The sequence below is a fragment of the Artemia franciscana genome, chromosome 6, assembly GCF_032884065.1.
Source record: "Artemia franciscana chromosome 6, ASM3288406v1, whole genome shotgun sequence".
Lineage (NCBI taxonomy): Eukaryota > Metazoa > Arthropoda > Branchiopoda > Anostraca > Artemiidae > Artemia > Artemia franciscana.
In genome coordinates this window covers 10,420,618-10,443,142 of record NC_088868.1, presented here as the reverse complement: position 1 = coordinate 10,443,142, position 22,525 = coordinate 10,420,618, and the positions used below count along the sequence as shown (strand labels likewise).

Genomic DNA, 22,525 nt, shown 5'->3' with positions numbered 1-22,525 from the left:
TACCTTTGTATCTACCTTTCTACTAAGAGCTTTTTTTGAGAGGAAGGAGTACCAAAGTCCAAAATTATGCCCTAAGTTATAGATTAAGGTCATTTGAATATATAAAAATAAACAAGGAGCAGCTAATGTTTGTTGAGCCACTAATATTGCTAAAAAAAAAAAAAAAAAAAATCTGGCCCAAGAGCGCTTACCTTCAGACCTCTTACGGCTTAGGTGCAAAAAAAATCTGGCCCAAGAGCGCTTACCTTCAGACCTCTTACGGCTTAGGTGCAATCAGGGCTCAATTCTTTCGAGTTGGGGAATTTACTGACTTTAACAAGTTTGAGGCACACGAGATAATCGAACAAAATTATCATCATTTATGAAATAAGAGCGAGGAAAAGGTGGGTAGTGTTTGGGGGTGATGTAAGCCTGTGAAAAAAATATCCCTTGGTTCAAAGTATTTCCCACATAAGTTTCAGGTCGATTTGAGCTCTTTCTTGAAAAAGGTTATAAATTCATAAATTAATTTATCATTTATGAATTATATATTTCATATAATATCCCTTGGTTCAAAGTATTTCCCACATAAGTTTCAGGTCGATTTGAGCTCTTTCTTGAAAAAGATTATAAATTCATGAATAGTTTATCATTTATGAATTATATATATCATATAATATCCCTTGGTTCCAAGTATTTCCCACATAAGCTTCAAGTCGAACTGAGCTCTTTCTTGAAAAAGGTTATGAATTCATGAATAAATTTATCATTTATGAATTATATATATCGTATAATATCCATTGGTTCCAAGTATTTCCCACAATAAGCTTCAAGCAGAACTGAGCACTTTCTTAAAAAAAGCAAAGAATGGATGTGAATGCTGAAAGCCTTTAGTCTCACCAGACTAAAGTGCTTGTAATATAGTTTCCAAACCAACTAGTGAACAATATACTATCTCGCTATCTTTCTTTTAAAAAATTGGCAAGGGGTAAGGAAAAAATAAAATTTGATAGGAAAATGTACATATTTTGCTATATCTCGTAAGCACTTACTATTTTTAGCACAAAATCAGAGAAAATCTTTTTTGTCACTGAGTCAGTCGGTGCTTGATTTGCACTTGATCTGGATGCTATATTTAGACCTCATTCAAGATTTGCTTTTCAATTTACATTCAAAAGAACCATTTCATAAGTTTCAGAATCTTTCTCTTTTGTATAATTAGGCTAAGGAAAGAGTTTTTAGGAAGATGAGTTGAAATAAAGTAAATCAATGCTAACTTACAGACTATGATAGGCAATGGTCATTAAAAACACATTTTAAACGAGCAATAGGCAGATGGCAGAATTATAGGCAAAATTATAGGCAACAGGCAGAATTGTGTTCACAAGAAATAACATAACTTCGTTTTGGACAGAAAAGGAGCCTAAGTCTTTGATTAGAGATATGAGGAAATATCATCAGGGGACATGGGCTCAGGAGCAAATATACACCACAAACACGTTTTTCAAATTTAAATAATTTCTTTACCTCCAAATGTCTGAACATTGCCGAAGACGACAATTTATCCTTTTTTCCTCTCAGTAATGTATTCTGAAAGTCTGAGCTTTCAAATAAGATCCAGGAACATTTTTCAATTATTTTTATCGGGTTTCTAGGCAGAACAGGAAAAAGAAAAGCCTAAATGAATTTGAAATCCCCTCCCCTCCCAACTTTATTTTTTTTTAGTATAGAACACTCTTGTGAAAAATTTGCAACCAGGGTTGATTTTTCTTGTTTTTTTTGTGACAAATTTTTGAATAAATTTTAGTTCAGCCTTTTCGGTAATCTAAAGACTCTGAGCATTTTCCCTATATTTTTTGCACATTCCAAAAATTAAAATCGCGTCAGGATTCATAAAGATGAGACCAAGTGCGTCAAAATGCCACTTTATGCTTTATTTGATAAAAAAATTTAGGCTAATGTTAAATAAACAAAGCGATGGAAAGACTTTCGCATTCTTTCTATTTGAAAGCATACCTTCTTCCTTCAATGTCAAAGAGCCAACCAGAACATGAGAAGAATTACAAGAGCTGCTTAGAGTGTCCGAACCACAGGATAAATGTGGAATATTTGAGACTTTCATGGGCTCGTCATTCTCAATTTGCAAAGGATCCACGATTTCTGAAAAATAAAGTGATTGAATAACATAGCAAGATAAAACGTGAAGTAAGCTATGCAATGATCCTTATGTTCATTCTATCAAAGGAGAAGCATTGGCTTGAAAATTGCCTCATACACATTGTTTGGGATTTTATTTTAAATATCAAAATTTAAATAACACAGTAGCATTGAAAATTAATCAGCAGAATAGAAATAACTGTTATAAATTTTGACGGTAAATCTAGGTAAAAGAAAAACGAGAAAATAGTACAAAATACGTGAGACCTCTCCTGCCATCCCCAGTTAATTTCCTCTAAATTTAAAATAAACTCTAGAAAACAATTTACCCACAAACATGTTTTTCCTCCCTTTTCTAACAACAAATCTTGTAAAAATTGCAATTTATTGGTACCTGCATTACACATACTATTGTAAACATGCGAAAAAGCTTAAAGTCAGCATGCGAAAATGTAGGTTGGTTCAAATGCTAAGTAAATTAAGTTAGGATAAAAAAGCGTCTTTTTTTTAGTTTAGAATCTATTTGATTCTTAATACTAAAAGAAAAATCAGACGGAGAAAAAAACAATAATTTTGGTACAGAAAAAGTCTACTTGCCTAAACATGTATGTTGTATCAAAATCCTGAAACGGAGGAATTTTCGAAAGGGCTCAAATTTTTTCGTATTTACATTAACATTGCAACTTTCAGACAAGGAAACTTGCAATATTCAGCTGTATATTTTCTTATTATAAACTTTAATAAATCAAAGATTATTAAGACTTTAAGAAATAAATATCAGTATATGTACATATTCAACTTTTTTTTAGTAAAGTGCAAATTACGTTCTTGTTTTAAATTTTATTTATTTATTGATGGCGATTTGTGATAGTTTTACGGTTGGAAGATTATTTGAAATTATTTTTTTCTGATTTTTATTTAACTGAGCTTTTCACTTTTCTTTGAAAGACTTATTTTGTGGAAAAATTTTAAATTTAATTTATGTTCGTTTTTTTTGCCGATTCGGTCTTTTTCATGGAAAAAGAAAAAATATTTTATATCTTTTCAGTTTTTTACTACAGTTATTTGTACGTAGGAGAAAAAATTTTCAACTCTTTTAACAGCATACACTCTTTTGTAAATCTGGATACAAATAGCATTGTTTAATTTAGTTTATAACTCCTCATTTCGACCTGAAAAATAAACTTAAAACCATTTCTGAAAAATTCTATCTATGCTCGCTGACAACCTGGATACACTTACACCCTTTTAGTTAAATTGCAAGAGCAGATGTAGTAATAGTAGTAGCATAAAAGATCCAAGTTTATACCCTTAGTCGTTCTTGGAATGTTACTGGGATTTTATTGGCATAGTGGGCTCGGGATGGGGGCTGGTTGCCCACCAATGACTTTTGACTCTTAAAAAGAGCACTATAACCTTTATATTTCAATCGAGTAAGCTCCTTTAAAAATTGTAACAATATTGCTAACTATGATAGAGTGACGCTCCATATGATATTGCTTATACGCCCTGTTGGAAAGGGCGTATAAGCCCTTTTAAGCCCTTTTTCGTATAAGCCCTTTTTCGTTTAATTGAAACTCTCCCTAAAAGTTACACCTTAGTACCTTTAGCATCAATAGTTTACAGTAATCGTAGTAGTACTATTAAAAGTACACATGGAACCTTCTGGGTAATTCAAGATCTGCCACAGCTTACCTTAATGATGTGAACCGTTCTTGAGATATAGCTGTGCCACCCTTTTGACGATGTACATATCCATCATTTGTTTTGATTTAGTTTAAAATATGACAAAATATTCCCTGAAAGCTTCACCTTAATACCCTTAGTTTGAATAGTAACAATAGTTGTAGTAGCAGTATACACATTGCACCTTTGGTTTTCTTCAACATCCCCTTCAACACACGATGAAATTTTCCACTTAATACCATAAACCTAACCTGATGTATTGCTGATGCACTCTTTGACAACCTATGTGGACATAATGTTATTCGATTTAGTTCAATACGAATTCAATATTAAAATTTCTTTTGCTTTGATATCCCTAACTTTAGTAGCAGTTGTAGTACCAGCATTAGCAGTACTTGTAGGAGTAGCAGTAGAATTAAGATAATAGCCTTAGTTTTTTTTGCAGCAGTAGTAGCATAAAAAGTGAAATCCTGGAAGTTTCAACTTAATACAAATAACTGTTGCCAAATCTGAGACAAAGGAAGGAAAATACCATTTACGTTGAATCTTCTGATTCTGACATAGATGATATCAGTGACGAAGGTATGTTATTTAATTAAAAATATCTTTGTTTTCATAGGGGTTCAGAGAAACTTGAATGTTGTTTAAATAGGTGAAATTCCCCCTACCTCTTCGTGACTGTTTCCAAGGAACCCTGTCCTAAAATAATTTTGGCAGTAGTTTTTTTTTTAAAGAAAAATAAACTTTTCGTTGAAAAAAAAATAGTGGTTAACACAGTGGTTACAGCACTATTATTTATTTTTTTAGATAGGTCCGACGAAAGTAAAACAGTTCAAAATAGGGATGAAACATTTTTATTGACAGTAAACAGATATAAAATTTAACTGGATATTTCGAACACATATACAGTGTTCACATATACAGTTTTATATACAGTTAATTAAAATATACATTAAACATATGCATATACAGTTAGACATATACAGTTTAAACACATAAGCAGTTAAAACATATACAGTTTTACTGCTGATGATGAACACTGTATATGTGTTCGAAATATCCAGTTAAATTTTATATCTGTTCACTGTCAATAAAAAAGTTTCATCCCTATTTTGAACTGTTTTACTTTTGTCATGGAAAGGCAGTGTGGTCTTCGAAGTTATCTAGATAGGTCCGAATTTGAAGTTGCCAATGTAGCCTTTTCACAACCTGTATTTTCATCTACTTCCTGAAATTTTCATCTTAATAGTCTTAGCCCTACAAGACATTGCAATAGAAGCAGCAGTAGTAGTATAAGCAGCAACAGTAGTAGCTTACACGTATATTCTTTTGGTAAATTGATCTTCCCCTTTAAAAATTCTCTGAAAGTTCCAACTTAATGCCCAAATCCATTCTTAAGATAAGCCCTTTTGACGATCTCCATGCATAAAGTGTGTTTTGATTTAGTTCAACTTCCTCTTCAAAATTCAGTCAAATTTTCACTTTCATACATGTAGCCTTAATAGTACTAGCATGATGGTATGCATAATAGTAGCATGATGGTACCTCTCAAAAGAGGTAGTAACAGTAACAGTAGTAGCAGTAATATTAGTAGTATTAGTGGCAGGTACATATTGCATTTCGGTCAGTTGAAGATCCCCATCACGATACACCAGAAATTCCACCTGGATACCATAAGCCCTTCCAGAAATATTGCTGATACACGTGCATCAGCAATTTGTGTGCACATAGTATGCTTTGAATTAGTTCAGCTCTATTCTCAATATTTCCTCAAATGTTCATTTCTAATTCCTTAGTCTTGGTAAGAGCAGCAGTTTTGGCGGTAGTAGTAGTAGTAGTAGTAGTAGTAGAGTAGTTGTAGTAGCGTGGAAATATTGCCTTGTTGGTCAATGATCATCTCCCTTATCATTTCTCGAAGGTTCAAAATTAATATACTCAGTCATTCTTGAGTGACACCCTTTTGACAACCCGTATGCAAATGATTTGCAGTGATTTAATTCAGCATTCCCCTCAACATCATCTGAAAGCTTACCTGAATGCCCTTCGTCTCTTCGAAAAGTAAAAATCAAACATGCGAACACTTCACAATATCATATTCTAAATGAAAACAATGAACGAGTTACCCAAGATACGGCCCTTGCACCGAGGGCCGCGAGAGGGATGACATACCCAAAGACATAATTGCAATAAGATTTTAAATCTCTACAGATGTGAAGCTTTGACGCAGTTCACTTTTTAATTTTTAAACTGATATTTTCCGACATTAAAATTCCGGTTGGCATAAATAAGATTTTTAATGATCGAGGTATCATTATATCATCTTTGGACTATCTTGAACAAAATGCTTCTCTCAAAATTTCAACCAGAAGAGTATAAGGCAAAGAAGGTATCAGGGAGGGACTGGTTGCCCACCAGTGGCTTGGACTCAAAAAAGCAAAATAGAAATTACAATTTCACATCAAAATACGCCTCCTCTAAAGTTTATACGGCCGCGATATACATAAAACCTTATATGCCCTCGGGGAATAGCTTACAACTCTCGCCCCCAGGCTCTAGGGGGTTGTGTCAACCTCAAAAGTTATTTGATCTTTGGACTAGTTTGAACAAAATGCTTATTATCGAAATTCGTATCGGATGCTTTTGCCGAAAAGAGAACGTGGCAGAAGGGGAGGGGCTAGTTGCCCTCTGATCACTTTTTACATTTAAAGGCAAAATAACTCCTGACCTCAAATCGAAAGAGCCTCTTACAGACCTGTTACAACCACCCCTTCTTTAAAAGCCTTGTTAATAATGGACAACTAGTATGATTTTTAGACCTTGACCTCAGGGTTGTGGGGTGTTGATATTCCCAAAGACATAAATACTGAACCTTTCACCTGAATGAAATCGTCATCTCAAAATCTTAAAAAGATGCGTCTTGGAAAATAAAAGGTATGAGGAGGGGAGCTAGTCAACCTCCAATCACTCTTGACTTATAAAAAGGTACTAAAAGTTAAATTTTTTATTCGAATGAGCTTCTTTTGAAGTTTCTATGATGACTCCTTCAATAAGAAGGACTCTGGTCAGAGAAAAAAATAAAAAAACTATTGCTGATGTTCCCTTTTAACCTCCTTTTCACCTTAATACTGTTGACCTTACAAGTAGTTACAATTGGGTAGAAGTTAGAGTAGTTTTCATAGCAGTAATAGTAGCAGTGGTAGTTGTGATAGCAGTAGCATAAATATATTACCTTTTGGTCAATTAATTTTCCTCTTTAAGCATTCTCTGAAAGCTACAACTTAATACCCAAATCCATTCTTAGGATCCAACCTTTTAACAACCTGCAAGCACATAATAAGTTTTGGTCTAGTTCAAATTTCACCTCAATATTCTTTAAAATTTTCACCTTCATACGCGTAGCCTTAATAGTAGCAGTTTCATAGTAACGGTGATGGTTGGAGGAGCAGTATTAGCAGTGATATCGTCGCATTAGTAGTAGTAGCAGGAACAGTAATAGCAGCAGCAATAATAGCATTAGTAATAGATAAATGTTGCCTTTTGGTCAGTTGAACGTCCATCTCAATGTTTCCTCAGATGTTCATTTTAACGTCTTCAGCCTTGGTAGCACTGGTTACAGAAGCACCCTAGCTCCTAGACTCTATAGCGATTTGTCAACCCCGAAGGCGTTGTTATATAATTTTTGAACTATTTCAAACTAATGGCCATCTCGTAATTTCTATCAGATGCATTTGGGGAAAAGATGACGTGGAGGAGATGGTCTAGTTGCCCTTCAATCACTTTTGAGTCTTAAAAAGCGCAATAGAACTTCTGATTTACAAACGAATGAGCCCCTCCGAAGTTTTTATGACAATTCCTTCCTTAAAAACCATATTTGTCAGTAATGGGCAACTAGTGTAACTTATAGCCCTTGTCCTATGGACTCTGGTGATTGATTTAGTTTTTTTAATATAAAAAAAATAAAACGATATAATTTTTTATATATATATAATTTTTTGATATAAATATAAAAAACGATAATTTTGGCAAAGAAAATCATGAAAGGGCTCAATTCTGTTGCATTTACATTCAACATTATAATTTTTAGACAAGGAATCTCGCAATCATCAGCTGTCTAATTACTGAATTTAAATGAACCAATCAACATAATTGTGTTTAACCTTCTCTAGGGACTGTATTGATTTATTCAATTTTTTCTACACTAAAAAGAAAAAAATCCAAATTTTCATTCAGAATAATCAGAAATTAAAAAAGACTATTTTGTATGTAAAAAAAAAGCAGGTGCCCCTCCCCCCAGCGAAAGGAATAATCCCATCAAGCTTCATATGGACTGAGACAAAGTGTCTCAAAATGCCAGTTTATGCTTCATTTTATAACAAATAACCCAAGTGTAAAATAAACAAAAAGAGGCTTTGGCCTCTTTCTTTTTAAAAGTATACCTTCTTCCTTTAACGTAAAAGAACCAACCAGAAGCTGGATCGAGCTGCGGGAACTGCTCTTAGGAGCGTCCAAATCATAGGATGAATGATCAAAATTTTGAACTACCAAGGATTCATCAGTCTCAACTTCTAAAGGATCCATCATTTCTAAAAGATAGAGTGATTGAATAATGCATGAAAAGGTAAACTATACTAGTACAGAGCAGAGGCAACATCAAGTGAATAATCGCTGACAACTCAAACAGAATGGTAGACGATTCAAGCAAGATAACATTAAAAAGACACTTAAACATTAAAAACATCTAAAAGAAAATAAAGGAGACCAAAGGGCATCCAAAAAAGATTCAACTCTCTGTGGCTCTTACCAGGATTGCCGACACGTAGAACAAGAATCACTAAACCCTTGGAAAATTCTTTTTTTAATGTGACTACTTTATTATCGAAAAATGTAGAAAAAAGAGGACTTTGTTTTGAATCTCTGTCACTTCAGAAAAAAGTTAGGGTTAAAAAAGTTAAAAAAAAAAGTTAAAAAATAAAAGGTTTGAAAAATGTACACACATACCACATTGCTGGGTCTTTTTAACAGGGACATATAAAAAGCTTGTCAGCCAACATGTTGGTAGGGGGGTGATTTAACCCTGGGCTCTGTGTTTCCCAGCTGAGACTCCTGTTTTTACCATGTCTTGGTAGAGACCCATGTGTAAAAGAAGAACCAAACAAAACACACTTTCTGATTTAGCGAATCCATTCACTGTGGGTACGTTAAAAAAAAAAACTATCACAAGGTGAAATTATAAAAAAAGGCAAACTATATGGGCAATAAACATTTTGTTTTGTAACATTTTTTAAATATTATAATAACAACTTTCGTATTTCCACTGCCGAAGTATCTTGGCAATGTGGTTTCTCTTTAGGAAATACGAGGTTCAGGCATGCTATTTTAGTGATGCTAAAGTGGGCATAGAGCAGAGTTATCCGAAAGTGGAGCAAGAGAAGCTTCAGAAATTATCACCGCAGTAGGCAATATGTTGGTTAAATGTCGGTGTCAGGCAGTGTCTCTAGCCAAAATATTTGGGTTGAAGGTTGTAAATTTACGAACTTTTCGGCATTTTTACGGACAGGTTTGATTTAGTCAACAATTCACTAAATACCCATGCCTTTAGTACCTTACAACGTAGAAAAGAATTGCTTCTTGCATTGCTTTATAGTCGGAAGATTCAGTAGAATTAATTAGATACTTAATACAAGGCTTTGGACAGTGTCGGATAGTTTCAACTCTGTACCATTGGACAAGAAATATTCTGATTTTGAAAAATAGAAAATTCTGAGTCTTACTAAGTTTGCTGTTTGTTAACTTTTAGTGTATCTGGCGCTAAGATAATCAGGGATGTTTACAGTTTTGATACAGATATCTGATTCCAAGGTCACATTCAGGAGGGGAAGGTACTTGACCCCCCCCCCCCAATGATTGTTTGACTAGTAAAAAACGTCACAGACATGGATTTGAACACACTTTTTATGCACTTTTTGTGTAAAAAACCTGAAAAATCCTTTTGAACCCCCCCCCCCGAAAAAAACCATTTGTACTCCCCCCAGAAAAATCCTGGATACCGCCCAGTCTGATTCATAAGGGATTAAGGCATTTTCCCGTGAGATAGCTTATATTTTGCATAAGACCTTAGCCAATAGTATGCTGGTTCCAGAAAAAATTTGACATTGCGGATATATAACACAGGCCATTTACTTATATACTTCTAAAGCCATTGTTGAATAAAATAACACAGAAAAATTCGAATCCTTAAATGACTTGCCTTTGATACATGGAATCGTCATTGAAAATATTTGTTCAGTTTTTCTCGGTTTCAACCATTCAACTCTCTTAAAATTTGGATTCAGAAAGAAACAACATAAATGTTGAATGTACCAGAACGACCTTATGAGCATATCAACTTATTTCGGGTAGAAGAAAAATCCGGAAAATTTTAAATCCGAAAATTTAAAAAATCCGTTAAATTTTAGGTAAATTATCAAGCAACTTACAATTTTCCAAATCATTTTGCAGCACTTAGTCATTATCGATTGGTCAGCAAAATCAGACATTTATATTTTGTGTAGTTACTTCGTTGTTTTACAGTTAAAGCAATAATCAAACCACTATAGTTGCTGAGTTTTATGTAGACCATGGTAGACACTTTGTCAGTATTTAATCCCATAGTTTTATTTCTCAGGTTCTTCTTTTTCACTAATATAGAAATTGAGTAGGTGAAATTGACCATGGATAAGATTTATGCTATTTGAAGTTTAGGTGGTTCTGGTGTCAGTATTTTCATCTTGCAATCGTATTAGTTCACATATTTTCAAATAGTCAATTTATATAGTGAACCAGCAAAACTATAGTCTTTGGAGTCATGATTTTACTGACTAGCTACAAATATTGCAAGGGAGTATCCTCCCCCCAATATATATGAAGTCTCTTGTTTAATGGTTTGGATTAATTTCGCTCTGATACACCATCGTAAAAAAAAATAAGACATAGTAGGCATTGAATGAATGGTTCAGGTAATTGAGAACAGAAAAACATCGTACTTTTTGTGGTAATACGTGCGTTCTTGCTTTCAGAATGTCTCCGCAAAACTAGAATATTGTGACTAATTTTATACTGAATTAAGGGTTTATACACTTTTTCCATTGATGTTTGTGGTATTCTTTTGATCTTAAAAAATCACCAATAGAAGCGAAAAATCACTACAAAAATGGCAAGAAAAAAACCCGGGCAAATAGTTATGCAAAACTAGAGTTGTTAACCCTGGCTTTTACACAAAGGATTCAAAGACATCTCATAAACAATGAGATGCAAATTCAGGAGCCTGGTTTGTTACCTATGAAGATTGATTTTTGGTGGTCTTGTTACCACGAACTAGTTGATTCTATTGATTTCAAAAGGAACCTTTTTTTTCCCAATGGAAGTAAAAAGCAAAATTGAAACTAAAACGAATAAAAATCATTGATTTACAGTTTAGAAAACCAGCTCAAATAAATTGGCTTATGATAATTCCCTATATTCCAAGCATTCTGAAAAACTACCAGTTTACACAAAAATGAGCTTACTTAAGTTTTTTGGGGAACTAAACTATACAACAAAATACTATTAAGAGCCTTATAAAGTAGTCTTTTATTTTCTGCAGTCTTTACACCAAACATTGTTTTTCCTCCTTTTTTTACAAAGATCTTGCAATAATTTCAATTTGCAATTGATTGGTACCAACACTACGCTTACCATTGATCAGCATGGGAAAAGTTTAAGTTTGAACCTTGTAGGCTGAATGATAAGTTTGTTCTGATGTTAAGTTTAGTAAGAAAAAAAAATGACAGTTTTTTCTTTAGTTTTTAATCTATTTCATTCTCAATTCGTGTCAAAAAACATCTACGTGTTTCAACAGCAATGTTGTATCAAAATCCCAAAATAGAGGAATTTTTTAAAGGGCTCAAATTGTTTCGTATTTACATTAACGTTGTAATTTTTAGACAAGGAACCTCGCAATAATGAGGAGTCATTTTCATTTTTAACTTTAATAAATCAAAAATTATTAAGACTTTAAGGAATTATAATTATTAAATAATATTATTATAAAGTAATATATAAAAATAATTATTCTATTAGACAGTCGATACATATTCACTTAATTTTTTTTCAGGTCTTAAGGCATGGGCTTTCCAGCCCTACTCACATTAATTTTGCTCGTTAATTTAACAGGGCTATTTATTGATGGTGAATTTTGGAAATTTTATGACCACTGATCCAATAGAAACTTTATATACTCTAGAGGGCTTGTCAACCCTAAAGGCGTTTATTTTGAACAAAATAGCTATCAAAAAACTTTTATCATATGAGTTTGGCAAAAATAGAACATTGAAGGGAGGGGGAAGGGTAGTTGCCGTCCTATCACTTTTGAGTCTGAAAAAGTGAACTGGAAGTTCTGATTTTCAATCAAATGAACTCCTTTCGAAGTTTATATGACCATTCCTTCTTTAAAAACCTTATATGTTGTTAAAAAACAGACTACAATAGAAATGCAAGACCTCAGCTCGTTTTCTTCAAGTCTAAAATAGATTCTAATGAACTTAAACCCAAAATTGTCTTTTCCTCCTTTTTTTAACAATAGATCTTGTAATAAATAGATCTTGTGTACCATTTGTAGGCATATCAAAAAGTCCAAGTTAAAATTACCAAAAATGCAGGTATGAATGACAAGTTCGTGCAAATGCTACGCGAGATAGGATTACAAGAAGCGTTTTTTCTTCAGTTTTAGACCTAATCAAGCCTCAATAGGTTTAAAAAAATCCTACTGACAAAGAAAAACTCTACATAATTTTGATGCTGCATCAAAATGCTGAAATGGAGGAATCTTCGAAAGGGCCCAAATTTTTACATCTGACATTATAATTTTTATACAAGGAGTCTCCCAATAATCATCTTGTGTTTACTGAGTTTAAATTAATCAATCAACAAAATTGTGTTTAACCTTCTCTATTGAGTGTAATCATTTATTTATATTCTTCTTTTATTATAAAAATACAACAAAATTTTCATTCAGCATAATCTACAAATAAAGAAACATAAACTACTTTATATCCAAAAGTTTAGGCAGCTAATGCTACCAATGATTAGAATAATCTAACAAGTATCATATGGACAGAGCAGAGACAAAGTGTCAAAACCTACGTTTATGCTTCAATTTATAAAAAAAACCTAAGTATAAAATAGACAAAACGAGGCTTTGCACTCTTTCTTTTTAAAAACATACCTTCTTCCTTTAATGTTAAAGAACCACCCAGAACCTGAGACGTACTGCAAGAATTGCTCTTAGGAGAGTCCAAATCATAGGATGAATGAACAATGTTTGGAACTTCCAAGGGTTCATCAGTATCAATTTCCAAAGGATCCATTATTTCTGAAATATAGAGGAATTGAATGATGCATAAAACGTTCCAAAAGACATGATAGGATAAACTATATTGGCAAAAAGTAGAGGCAACATGAAGTCAATAATGCCTGACACCTCAAGAACAATTAAAAAAGAAGAAGCTTTCAACCTAAATGACGAAAGGGCGTTAGTGATTTCTTATCATATGCCACATCCCTAGATGACATCAAAGAGGACCCAAGGACATCCAAAAAGGATTCAAATCTATGTGGGTCTTATAAGGGTTGTCACCAAGTCAAAATAAGGACTGCTAAACCCTTGAAAAAAATTAACAAATTTAAAATGTGACTGCTATATTCTTGAAAAGGTAAAAAAAAAGACTTAGTTTTGAATCTCTGTCTCTTCACAAAAATTCAAGGCAATTCTCTTTAGGAATTAGGAGGTTCAGACATAATATTAATCGTGATGTCATTGTGGGCAAAGAGCACTTTCATCCTAATGTGGAGCAAAAGAGGATTCACAATTGGTCACCACAGTAGATAATACGCAGGCGAAATCCCATCTTTAGACAGAGCATCACAAACCAAAAGATTTTGGGCGAGGATAGTAAATTTTACTAACTTTTCAGCTTTTTTACGAACTGGTTTTATTTAATCAATAATTCATGCAATATCCATATCCTTAAAACATAAAAAAAGCATTACTTCTTGCATTGTCTTACAGTAAGAAGAATTTGTAGAATCAGATCTTTAAAATGATTGTTTTGATTTTGTTAAAAAAAAAGTCTGAGTTCAAATAACTTTGTTGTTTGTTAACTTCCACATGATCTGAGTCTAAGATAATTTGGGATTATTACAGTTTGATCAAGATATCCAATTCCTAAGAAATTAAGGCCTTTTCCTGGAAATACCTTCAATTTTCTGGAAAAGTTTCTCCTATATACCTAATATTTTGCATAATAGACCTTATCCAATAGTATACTGGCACTAGGAAAGAGGAAAAATTATGGACTAGATCAAGCACGCCATTTACTAATATGGTTCATAAGCCATTTTAGATTACAATAACATGAATAAACTCCAATCCTTCAATGACTTGCCGTCAGAGTATGGAATCGTATTTGAAAATGCTTGTTTGGTTCTCCTTGGTTTTCAACCATTCAGCTCACCTGGCATTCTGATACAGGAATGTACAATACAAATACTAAATGTACCAGAACAACCTAACAACCATGAATTTATCTTGGGTTGCGGAAAATCTGGAAAAACCCAAGAATAGGAAGATAAGTCTGCAAACCAAGATCAAAATATTGGAAGCTACAGTGAAGGCAGTTCAGAGAAATTGCCTACAGATTGTTCGGGGTACCTGGCAGACTAACTGTATTTCAAACAGTAGGTTGTATGAAAAATATGATTCACACCTACTTTCTTGGGCTATAATGAAAGAAAGGTTGAGATGGCTAGGCCACATTCTGCAGATGAAGGATGACAGATTGCCAAATATTGTCCTTTTTGGCAAACCATCTGGGGCTATATGGAAAGCAGGTCATCCTTGTCAGGGGTTGGAGGGTGTCATAAATAAAGATTTAAAGGAAATGGGAACAAACTTCCTGGGAGGGTGTAAAGAGGAAGGCCTTGAATAGATTGGGTTGGAGGAGGAGCATGCATAACTGTGTTGGCCTTAGGTGGCTTGGTGCTGCAGTGAGTTATTAGTAATAGTAGTATTCTATCTAGGATAGTATTTGTCTTAGATAATTTTACTGTTAGATTTTGTCTATTGTTTTTGCATGCAATATACTTTCTAAAGCTTTTTTAACATCAACTTGTATTGACAGGATGCTATGGCCCTCTTCTAGGGTTCATGTCTAGTTATTGAATGTTCCCAATAATTGTGTTGTACAGCTGTTGTTTGGTAAGAACCATTATTAGTTGGGATCTATAATATTGCTTTGCAATATGTGGTTAATTATCCTCTCTCTTATGCGTCCTTGAAAAAGTTTATTGACTAGTGATGTCAGTCAAACAGGTTGGATAGTTTTCTGCTTTTGATTGTTTTTCACAGTTTGTTATTTTGTGTGTTTATTTAATTTTTTGTATTAATGTAAAAAATTTCTATTGTCATTACTTTTCATTTTTTGTATGTTTTGCTTTTTTTTTGTGTGTATTTAATTGTTTGCACTCCACATTTTAATACTTTTATAGTGTTGTCGTGGGTGAGAAATAAATTATTATTATTATAGAGAAAGAATTTCATTGCTTTACTGTTAGATTTGATATATCCTAGGACAATTATTTGGGACCATCAGAGAGGCAGGGTGAACAGTCAGAAAAGCAAAGAATCTAATGGTAGACCAGCCACTTTTATCTAATTATCATGATTTCTTTAAATATAAACAACCAAAACAAATTCACCCTCAGTTTCATTAGTAAATTTTCCGATTAACATAATACTGAAATAGCTAAGAAATAGAAATTATTTTAGAACAAGAGTTTCATCCTCAATCCAAAATCAACTAACATTCATTTGAATCAGAAATGAACTTTACAACTTTTCTCCCTAGTGTGGAAAAATACTCCCTGTATATGAGATATCAATATAAATTTGAGGCTGTTCAAAAGGAGACATTAATAAATCATGAAAAAATTAAAAAATCTGAGGTATATGCTTAAATCATTCCTAAAAATACTTCCCTTTAATTTTATTGGTATTTTACATATTTTATGGTGTCTTGTAGTTTCCATTGTGCAAAACTACCCAAAGGCTTTAAGAAACAGATTTGGATATGCTACTGTTATTTTAATATTTACCAGATACACAGCAGGGCAATGGAAAACAATATAATTGTTAATTGTGCTGATTAATTTTGTTGAAAGGTTCTTATGATTGAATGACAAATTGATGTTTGTCTAGCTCTTTTTCTGAAGTATATCCCTTTATTTATATACACTTATTCTCTTTTAATGAAAAGTTTACATGATCTTTCCACTAAAAAAATTTTAAAAAGCAAGATCATGTGGTCTATTGGTCTATAGCACTGTTATATGGTCTAAGGACAAAGACACACTTAGCCTTTTATATCAAGCATATTTTTGTTGTTAAATTGTAAGAATTAATTACATGTACACCCATTATGAGGGAGGGGGAACAGTCAAACTACAGGCTTTTCTGGAAACCAATTGGTAAAAATTCTCAAAGCTCTACACACAAAGAAGCAATACCCTCAAGTTAGTCTGAAGCAATTTTGTCATTATCCACAAGAAAGGTGAACAATCAAAAGCAGAAAACTCTCCAACCTGTGTGACTGACATCACTAGTCAATAAACTTTTTCAAGGACACATAAGAGAGAGGATAATTAACCACGTATTGCAAAGCAATATGATAGATCCCAACTAATAAGGGTTCTTACCAAACAACAGCTGTACAACACAATTATTGGGAACATTCAATAACTAGACATGAACCCTAGAAGAGGGCCATAGCATCCTGTCAATACAAGTTGATGTGCTGCAGTGAGTTATTAGTAATAGTAGTATTCTATCTAGGATAGTATTTGTCTTAGAAAATTGTACTGTTAGATTTTGTCTATTGTTTTTGCATGCAATATACTTTTTAAAGTTTTTTTAACATCAACTTGTATTGACAGGATGCTATGGCCCTCTTCTGGGGTTGACATGAACCCTAGAAGAGGGCCATACCATCCTGTCAATACAAGCTGATGTTAAAAAAGCTTTAGAAAGTATATTGCATGCAAAAACAATAGACAAAATCTAACAGTACAATTTTCTAAGACAAATGCTATCCTAGATAGAATACTACTATTACTAATAACTTACTGCAGCACCAAGCCACCTAAGGCCAACACAGTTATGCATGCTCCTCCTCCAACCCAATCTATTCAAGGCCTCCCTCTTTACACCCTCCCAGGAAGTTTGTTCCCATTTCCTTTAAATCTTTATTTATGACACCCTCCAACCCCTGACAAGTATGACCTGCTTTCCATGTAGCCCCAGATGGTTGGCCAAAAAGGACAATATTTGACAATCTGTCATCCTTCATCTGCAGAATGTGGCCTAGCCATACTTTCATTGTAGCCCAAGAAAGTAGGAGTGAACCATATTTTTCATACAACCTACTGTTTGAAATACAGTCAGTCAGCCAGGTACCCAGAACAATCTGTAGACAATTTCTCTGAACTGCCTTCACTGTAGCTTCCAATATTTTGATCTTGGTTTGCAGACTTATCTTCCTATTCTTCCAAACTTTTTTTAACTGTGAAAAAACACCCTCAGTCTTAGCTATTCTACTTTTGAGATCTTCACTGCTTCTACCATCTTTACTCATAATACTAGTAAGATAAAAGAAGCTGCCAACCTAATCAATCATTTTGTTACCCAATACCACCTTTTCATCTTCAATTATTCCTAGCCTTAGTGATTTGGTCTTCTTAACATTAATTTTCAAACATATTCTAGCACCATGAACTCAAATAACCTTTAATAATTCATTAATTTTGCTCAAACTTTCATCTAATATGCTTAAAGCATCAGCATAATCTAAGTCCAGCAGAGTTTTTCCTCCCCATTTGATTCTGTAGTCTCTAAGTGTCTTTCCTGTGTTTCTTAAGATGAAGTCCACAAAATGATTCACATAAAAGGGGATAGAACACAACCCTGCTTGACTCCTGATTTAATACAAAATCAGTTGCTAACCTAATTTCCTACCTTAACTGCAACAGTATTAGTCTTCTACATAGCATAAATCACTTTAATATATGTCTGATAATACCATATAAGAATAAGACCTCTGCTAAAGCTTTTCTATCAACAGAATCAAGCACTTGCTTATAATACATAATAAGGAGGATCAAAGGTGTTTGACAGCAAGGAGACTTCTCAATTATTAACCTATGAGTGAAAACCTGGTGAAGACATGGTTTAACTGGGACTCATCTGGATTGACTACTCCCTCTCAATTTATTAACATGCCAGTATAATATTTTACTATTATGCAGTCTAGCTGCATCTTCCAGATCCTCAGCAATTTTCTCCATGGCTTTCACTCCACATCTTCTTAGTTCATATTTTGCTTTCTCCACTTTCTTTACATTCCTTTTGTTTTCATAAGATCTATCACTCAGATAAATTCTTGTACATACCTCTTTGACTCTCTATTAAAAATTAAGCCTTTTCACTAATATTCCTAGCTACAGTCTTCCCTAAGACACCATCAGCAACTTCACAAATTATTTTTCTAAAATTATTTCATCCATATTCCACATTGTCAAATTTTAAACTTGGAAGTTTAGCATTCAACTGTTCCTGGAAAGTTTCTCACAAATTTTCATCCTGGAGTAAACCAACATCATAACTTTCTGGGAGGTAGTTACTCTTCTGAAATTTTGGTAAAATTATAGCAGTTCATATAACTGGCTTACCAATAAAGTGAACATATCACTTGATGCCTTTTTTTATGCTCTTTACAAATATAATAATTGCTTCTACCTTAAATTCAAATTTAAGAACTTTTTAACCTAATCTAAGCTGATTATAAATAATTTTAGCACTGAGAAAATGTAGTATTATTTTGGTGAAAACAGGACAGAGAAAATGCAGTATTATTTTGTCAGAAACATCAGATAACTTGTACTTTAATTGAAAATTTGTCATTTTTAAGAGCTTAAAAAGTGCTTAAATTTGAATTTGTAGTAGAAGCAATTATTATATTCATACAGAACATAAAAAAGGCATCAAGTACTGTTTGCTTTATTGGTAAGTCAGTTATATGAACTGTCATAATTTTTTGAAAATTTGTCATTTTTAAGAGCAAAAAGTGCATAAATCTCAACTTAAGGTAGAAGCAATTATTATATTGGTAAAGAGCATAAAAAAAGGCATCACGTGGTATATTCACTTTATAGGAAAGCCAGTTATATGAACTGCTATAATTTCAGCTTTAAATTAACCTTAGCCACTACTCTATGGTGATCTTTACTTTTAACATCAAGGTAAAATTCTAGTTTAGTGACTTTTAGCTATCTTGGAAAGGGGTTAGTTTAGGAAACTGAAACTTTTGGGGATGGGTCTACAGGCTAAAGTATATCCCAGGAAGGTATTTTAAAATACCCACCTCTACTCTTTCTCCCTCTAGACGGCCCTGAATTCCACCTACATGACAGGTTTATGTCTATTGAAATTTTGACAAAAACAACATTTTACCTTAATTTTCAGTTACCAGTTGCTTTTTCTCTGCCTTTAATTCTGAAAAATCCAATTCCTGTTATTTGAGTAGAATTCTGAGTGATGTCAATGTTTTTTTTTTCAAAATTTAGGAAATATATTTGAATATCTTTAAAACCCTATAAATTGGGATTGAGCAAAGTTGTGAAGCTAAAAACAATTTTGTTGCACTTCTTTCAAGCAGAAGATCTATTTTGCAAGGTTTCACTTTTATAACACACATATTTTTAAAGGTCAGGATCCTCTAGAAGGAGAGGGAGTAGAGTTAGGTACTTTAAAATACCTTCTTGTGGCATACTGTAGCCTTTAGACCCATTCCTGAAAGTTTCATCTTCCTAACCTATCCCCTTTCTGAGATAGCCAAAAGTCACAAAACTAGAATTTTACCAACATCAATAACAGCACTCCTATGTGCCCTAGCATCTTGTATTGATCATGCTAGACTTTGGTTTAAAATAACATAATCAATAAGGTTTGCTGTCTTACTGTCATGTGAATACCATGCCAACTTATGGGCCATTTTATGACCAAACACCTTATTTTTTATATCTAGGTTGTTATACCTAGAAAATTAGAAAAGGCTGTAACCACTACCGTTTTCTTTTCCTAAACAGAATTTACCTCAGTTAAGAAACCATCTACCCCTATTTCTACCAACCTAGACAAAAGAGTCAAAATCCTGCACGGACAGTCCCAAACCTATTACCTCCAACTCATTATCATTTATATTGAGTAGAAGAGAAAACAAATCATCATTAATTTCAAATATCAAAAAACCCATGTGGCTGCATAAATTTGGACCCTGGATAAATAGACTATAGGCTATAACAAACTGTTTTCCCTTATTATTTGCATTATCCCTGATCTTGTGGTACACTGTATGTTAATTTAAGGAACCTACCACAGTGTTGGACTTTATATATTTAGACTTCTAAATCAATAAATGCATTTTCAAATCTCATGGGCCTCATGCATCTTCTTTGTTTTTTTTTTTTTTAATTACACAGTGTTGGCAGTCTGTAGTTGCCAAGCATTTGTCTTTCATTTCATACGTCCGCAGATTAAGTACATCGAGTCGTTTATCTTCTACATTTGGAGAAACCTGTGCAGATGAGAGCAATAGCAAACGCGAACGGCCGCATTGGTACTGGCTGGATATCCATCCTTAAACTGCTAGGGATATGCGATTCAAGTATCTGCACTTCCCACAGGTCCAAAATCAGACCCCCAAGATCTGAAAACCCCATCACAAATTAGCAAGGCTTTTAAACGTCATCGCAAACGAAAATAGTTACACGGCTCGGAAATAATGGTAAGGAAACATCTGAACCATAAATTTTTCGAAACATTTCCACTAGAAAATATTTTCTGAATAATAATACTAATAGAATTGCTTTGTTGGTCCAGATGTCTAAGGCACAGTTACATTGATGGGGGGGGGGTGTTCAACTGAAAACAGTGTTCAATTTTAGATTCATAAGTTCTTGTTCATGGGAAAGGTTGAAAATGTCCTAGGGGTGATGACGGATGCCCGGGAGAAGGGAGGGGGTAGTCAAGAATGCCAAAGTGGTGTGAAGTGTTTTTGAGGCATCACGAAAGGGTTTGCTTACTAAAAAAAATCAATACATTATAAGCATGATTTTTTATCAACAAATGTCTGAAAATGTTTTAGAAATGATAGTGCGTATCATAGAATTATTACGGGGTAGACACATATTGCCATAGTGGTTTGAATCGGCGTATGGGGCCATCACACTGAGGAGGGCGAGTGGACGGTGCCGCTTGCCATCCATATTGTGACACGGGCTGGTAATTGTCGAAAAATAATAGCAAAAAAATGTATCTATTGCGGTATTCAAGTGTCACAAAACGCTCAAATGATGATGACGGGCGCCACAGAGTGTTACCATGCAACTAATTTTTTATAAAACCAGCAGAAATAAGAATAAGCTTTGTTCAAGAAATGTTTTAAATTCAAAGTGGTGTGAACCCCCTTGGACTACCCAACTCCAACAATGAAATATAAGTCCCACAGTTCAAATATAAACAGTGTTCGATTTTAGATTTATAAGCTTATTGTGTTCTGGGATAAGAATGAAAATGACTCAGAGATGATGAGGGATGCCAAAGGGGATAGCCGCGTAATACCGTAGTGATGTGAGGTGCTTTTGGGGTAACACCAAAGGGTTTGCTCACGAAAACACGAATCAATGGACTCTAAGCCTAATCTTTTATCAAGAAATGTCTGGAAATGTCTTATGAATGATAATGCGTATCATAGAGTTGTCACGGAGGCAGCCACATATCGCCACGGTGGCGTGCATTGCTTGGACTGACACTTTCTAGAGCTTAAATTTAAAGCTGAAAAGTAAAAAAATAAAGATCCTCCTGAGCCATTGCTGGCGCATAGGGCGTCGAGTCGACGTTTCAGTTGCTGAGTGTTTTTTACAGGGACAAGTAGCAGGCTTGTCACCCAACCTTGCTGTAGCGGGGATTGAACCCGGGTCCTCTTTATTACCAAGCAGAGCATCAATCCACTGTGCTAAAACAGGTTTAAAGTTAAAGGTGGGAGACGTTAAATGAACATTTTCCACTGAGAGGGAATGAAGTCTAATGCTCAGTCAAAGTAACGAGGTGTTTTCATAAGGACCTCTCAAACTTTCTTATTGACAGCTGAACCGTCGCTCACAAGCATCAACAGTCTCTCAAGTGTGAATCCTTCTTCTTCTAAACACTGGGGGAGCTCCTTGCTAAGATCCTCACTTGTATCTTGTTCCACATAATATGTTCTAAGATGCCGAATAATCACTAGTTTTTACTCCTGCAAAAAGTACCGATGGAGCTCTTTTATCCAAGCATTGTTTATGGTCTCATCACATTCCAGTGCTTAGTTAGACATTCCCTAAAACAAAGATAAATTGCCTCTCTCAAGATGTATGTTACTTTTTTGGCATTTAACGAGAAGCCTTCGGGGACAGCATCCGGAAAGAGTTCGAAAGACGTCGGTAACACCATCGCACGGAGATGCAGAAAAGAACTGGCTATGGTCTTCCAGATCAATACTATTTCCGCCTTTGAAGCCGTATCTCTCTCACAGAACATCTC

The 22,525-nt window shown here is 34.0% G+C and overlaps 1 protein-coding gene across 1 annotated transcript in view; it reads right to left on the bottom strand.

Moving 5' to 3' along the window:
- The window catches only part of LOC136028020 (zinc finger protein 845-like), a 41,517-nt gene extending 21,088 nt beyond the window's left edge, over positions 1-20,429 (bottom strand). Inside the window, exons 1-4 of the mRNA XM_065705573.1 lie at positions 20,322-20,429; positions 13,064-13,210; positions 8,259-8,405; positions 1,996-2,139 (exon numbers count right to left, since the gene is read on the bottom strand). Coding sequence (XP_065561645.1) covers positions 1,996-2,139; positions 8,259-8,405; positions 13,064-13,205 — 433 coding nt within the window. The 5' untranslated portion in view covers positions 13,206-13,210; positions 20,322-20,429. The remainder of the gene's footprint in view (positions 1-1,995; positions 2,140-8,258; positions 8,406-13,063; positions 13,211-20,321) is intronic.
- Between the last annotated feature and the right edge of the window lie 2,096 nt (positions 20,430-22,525).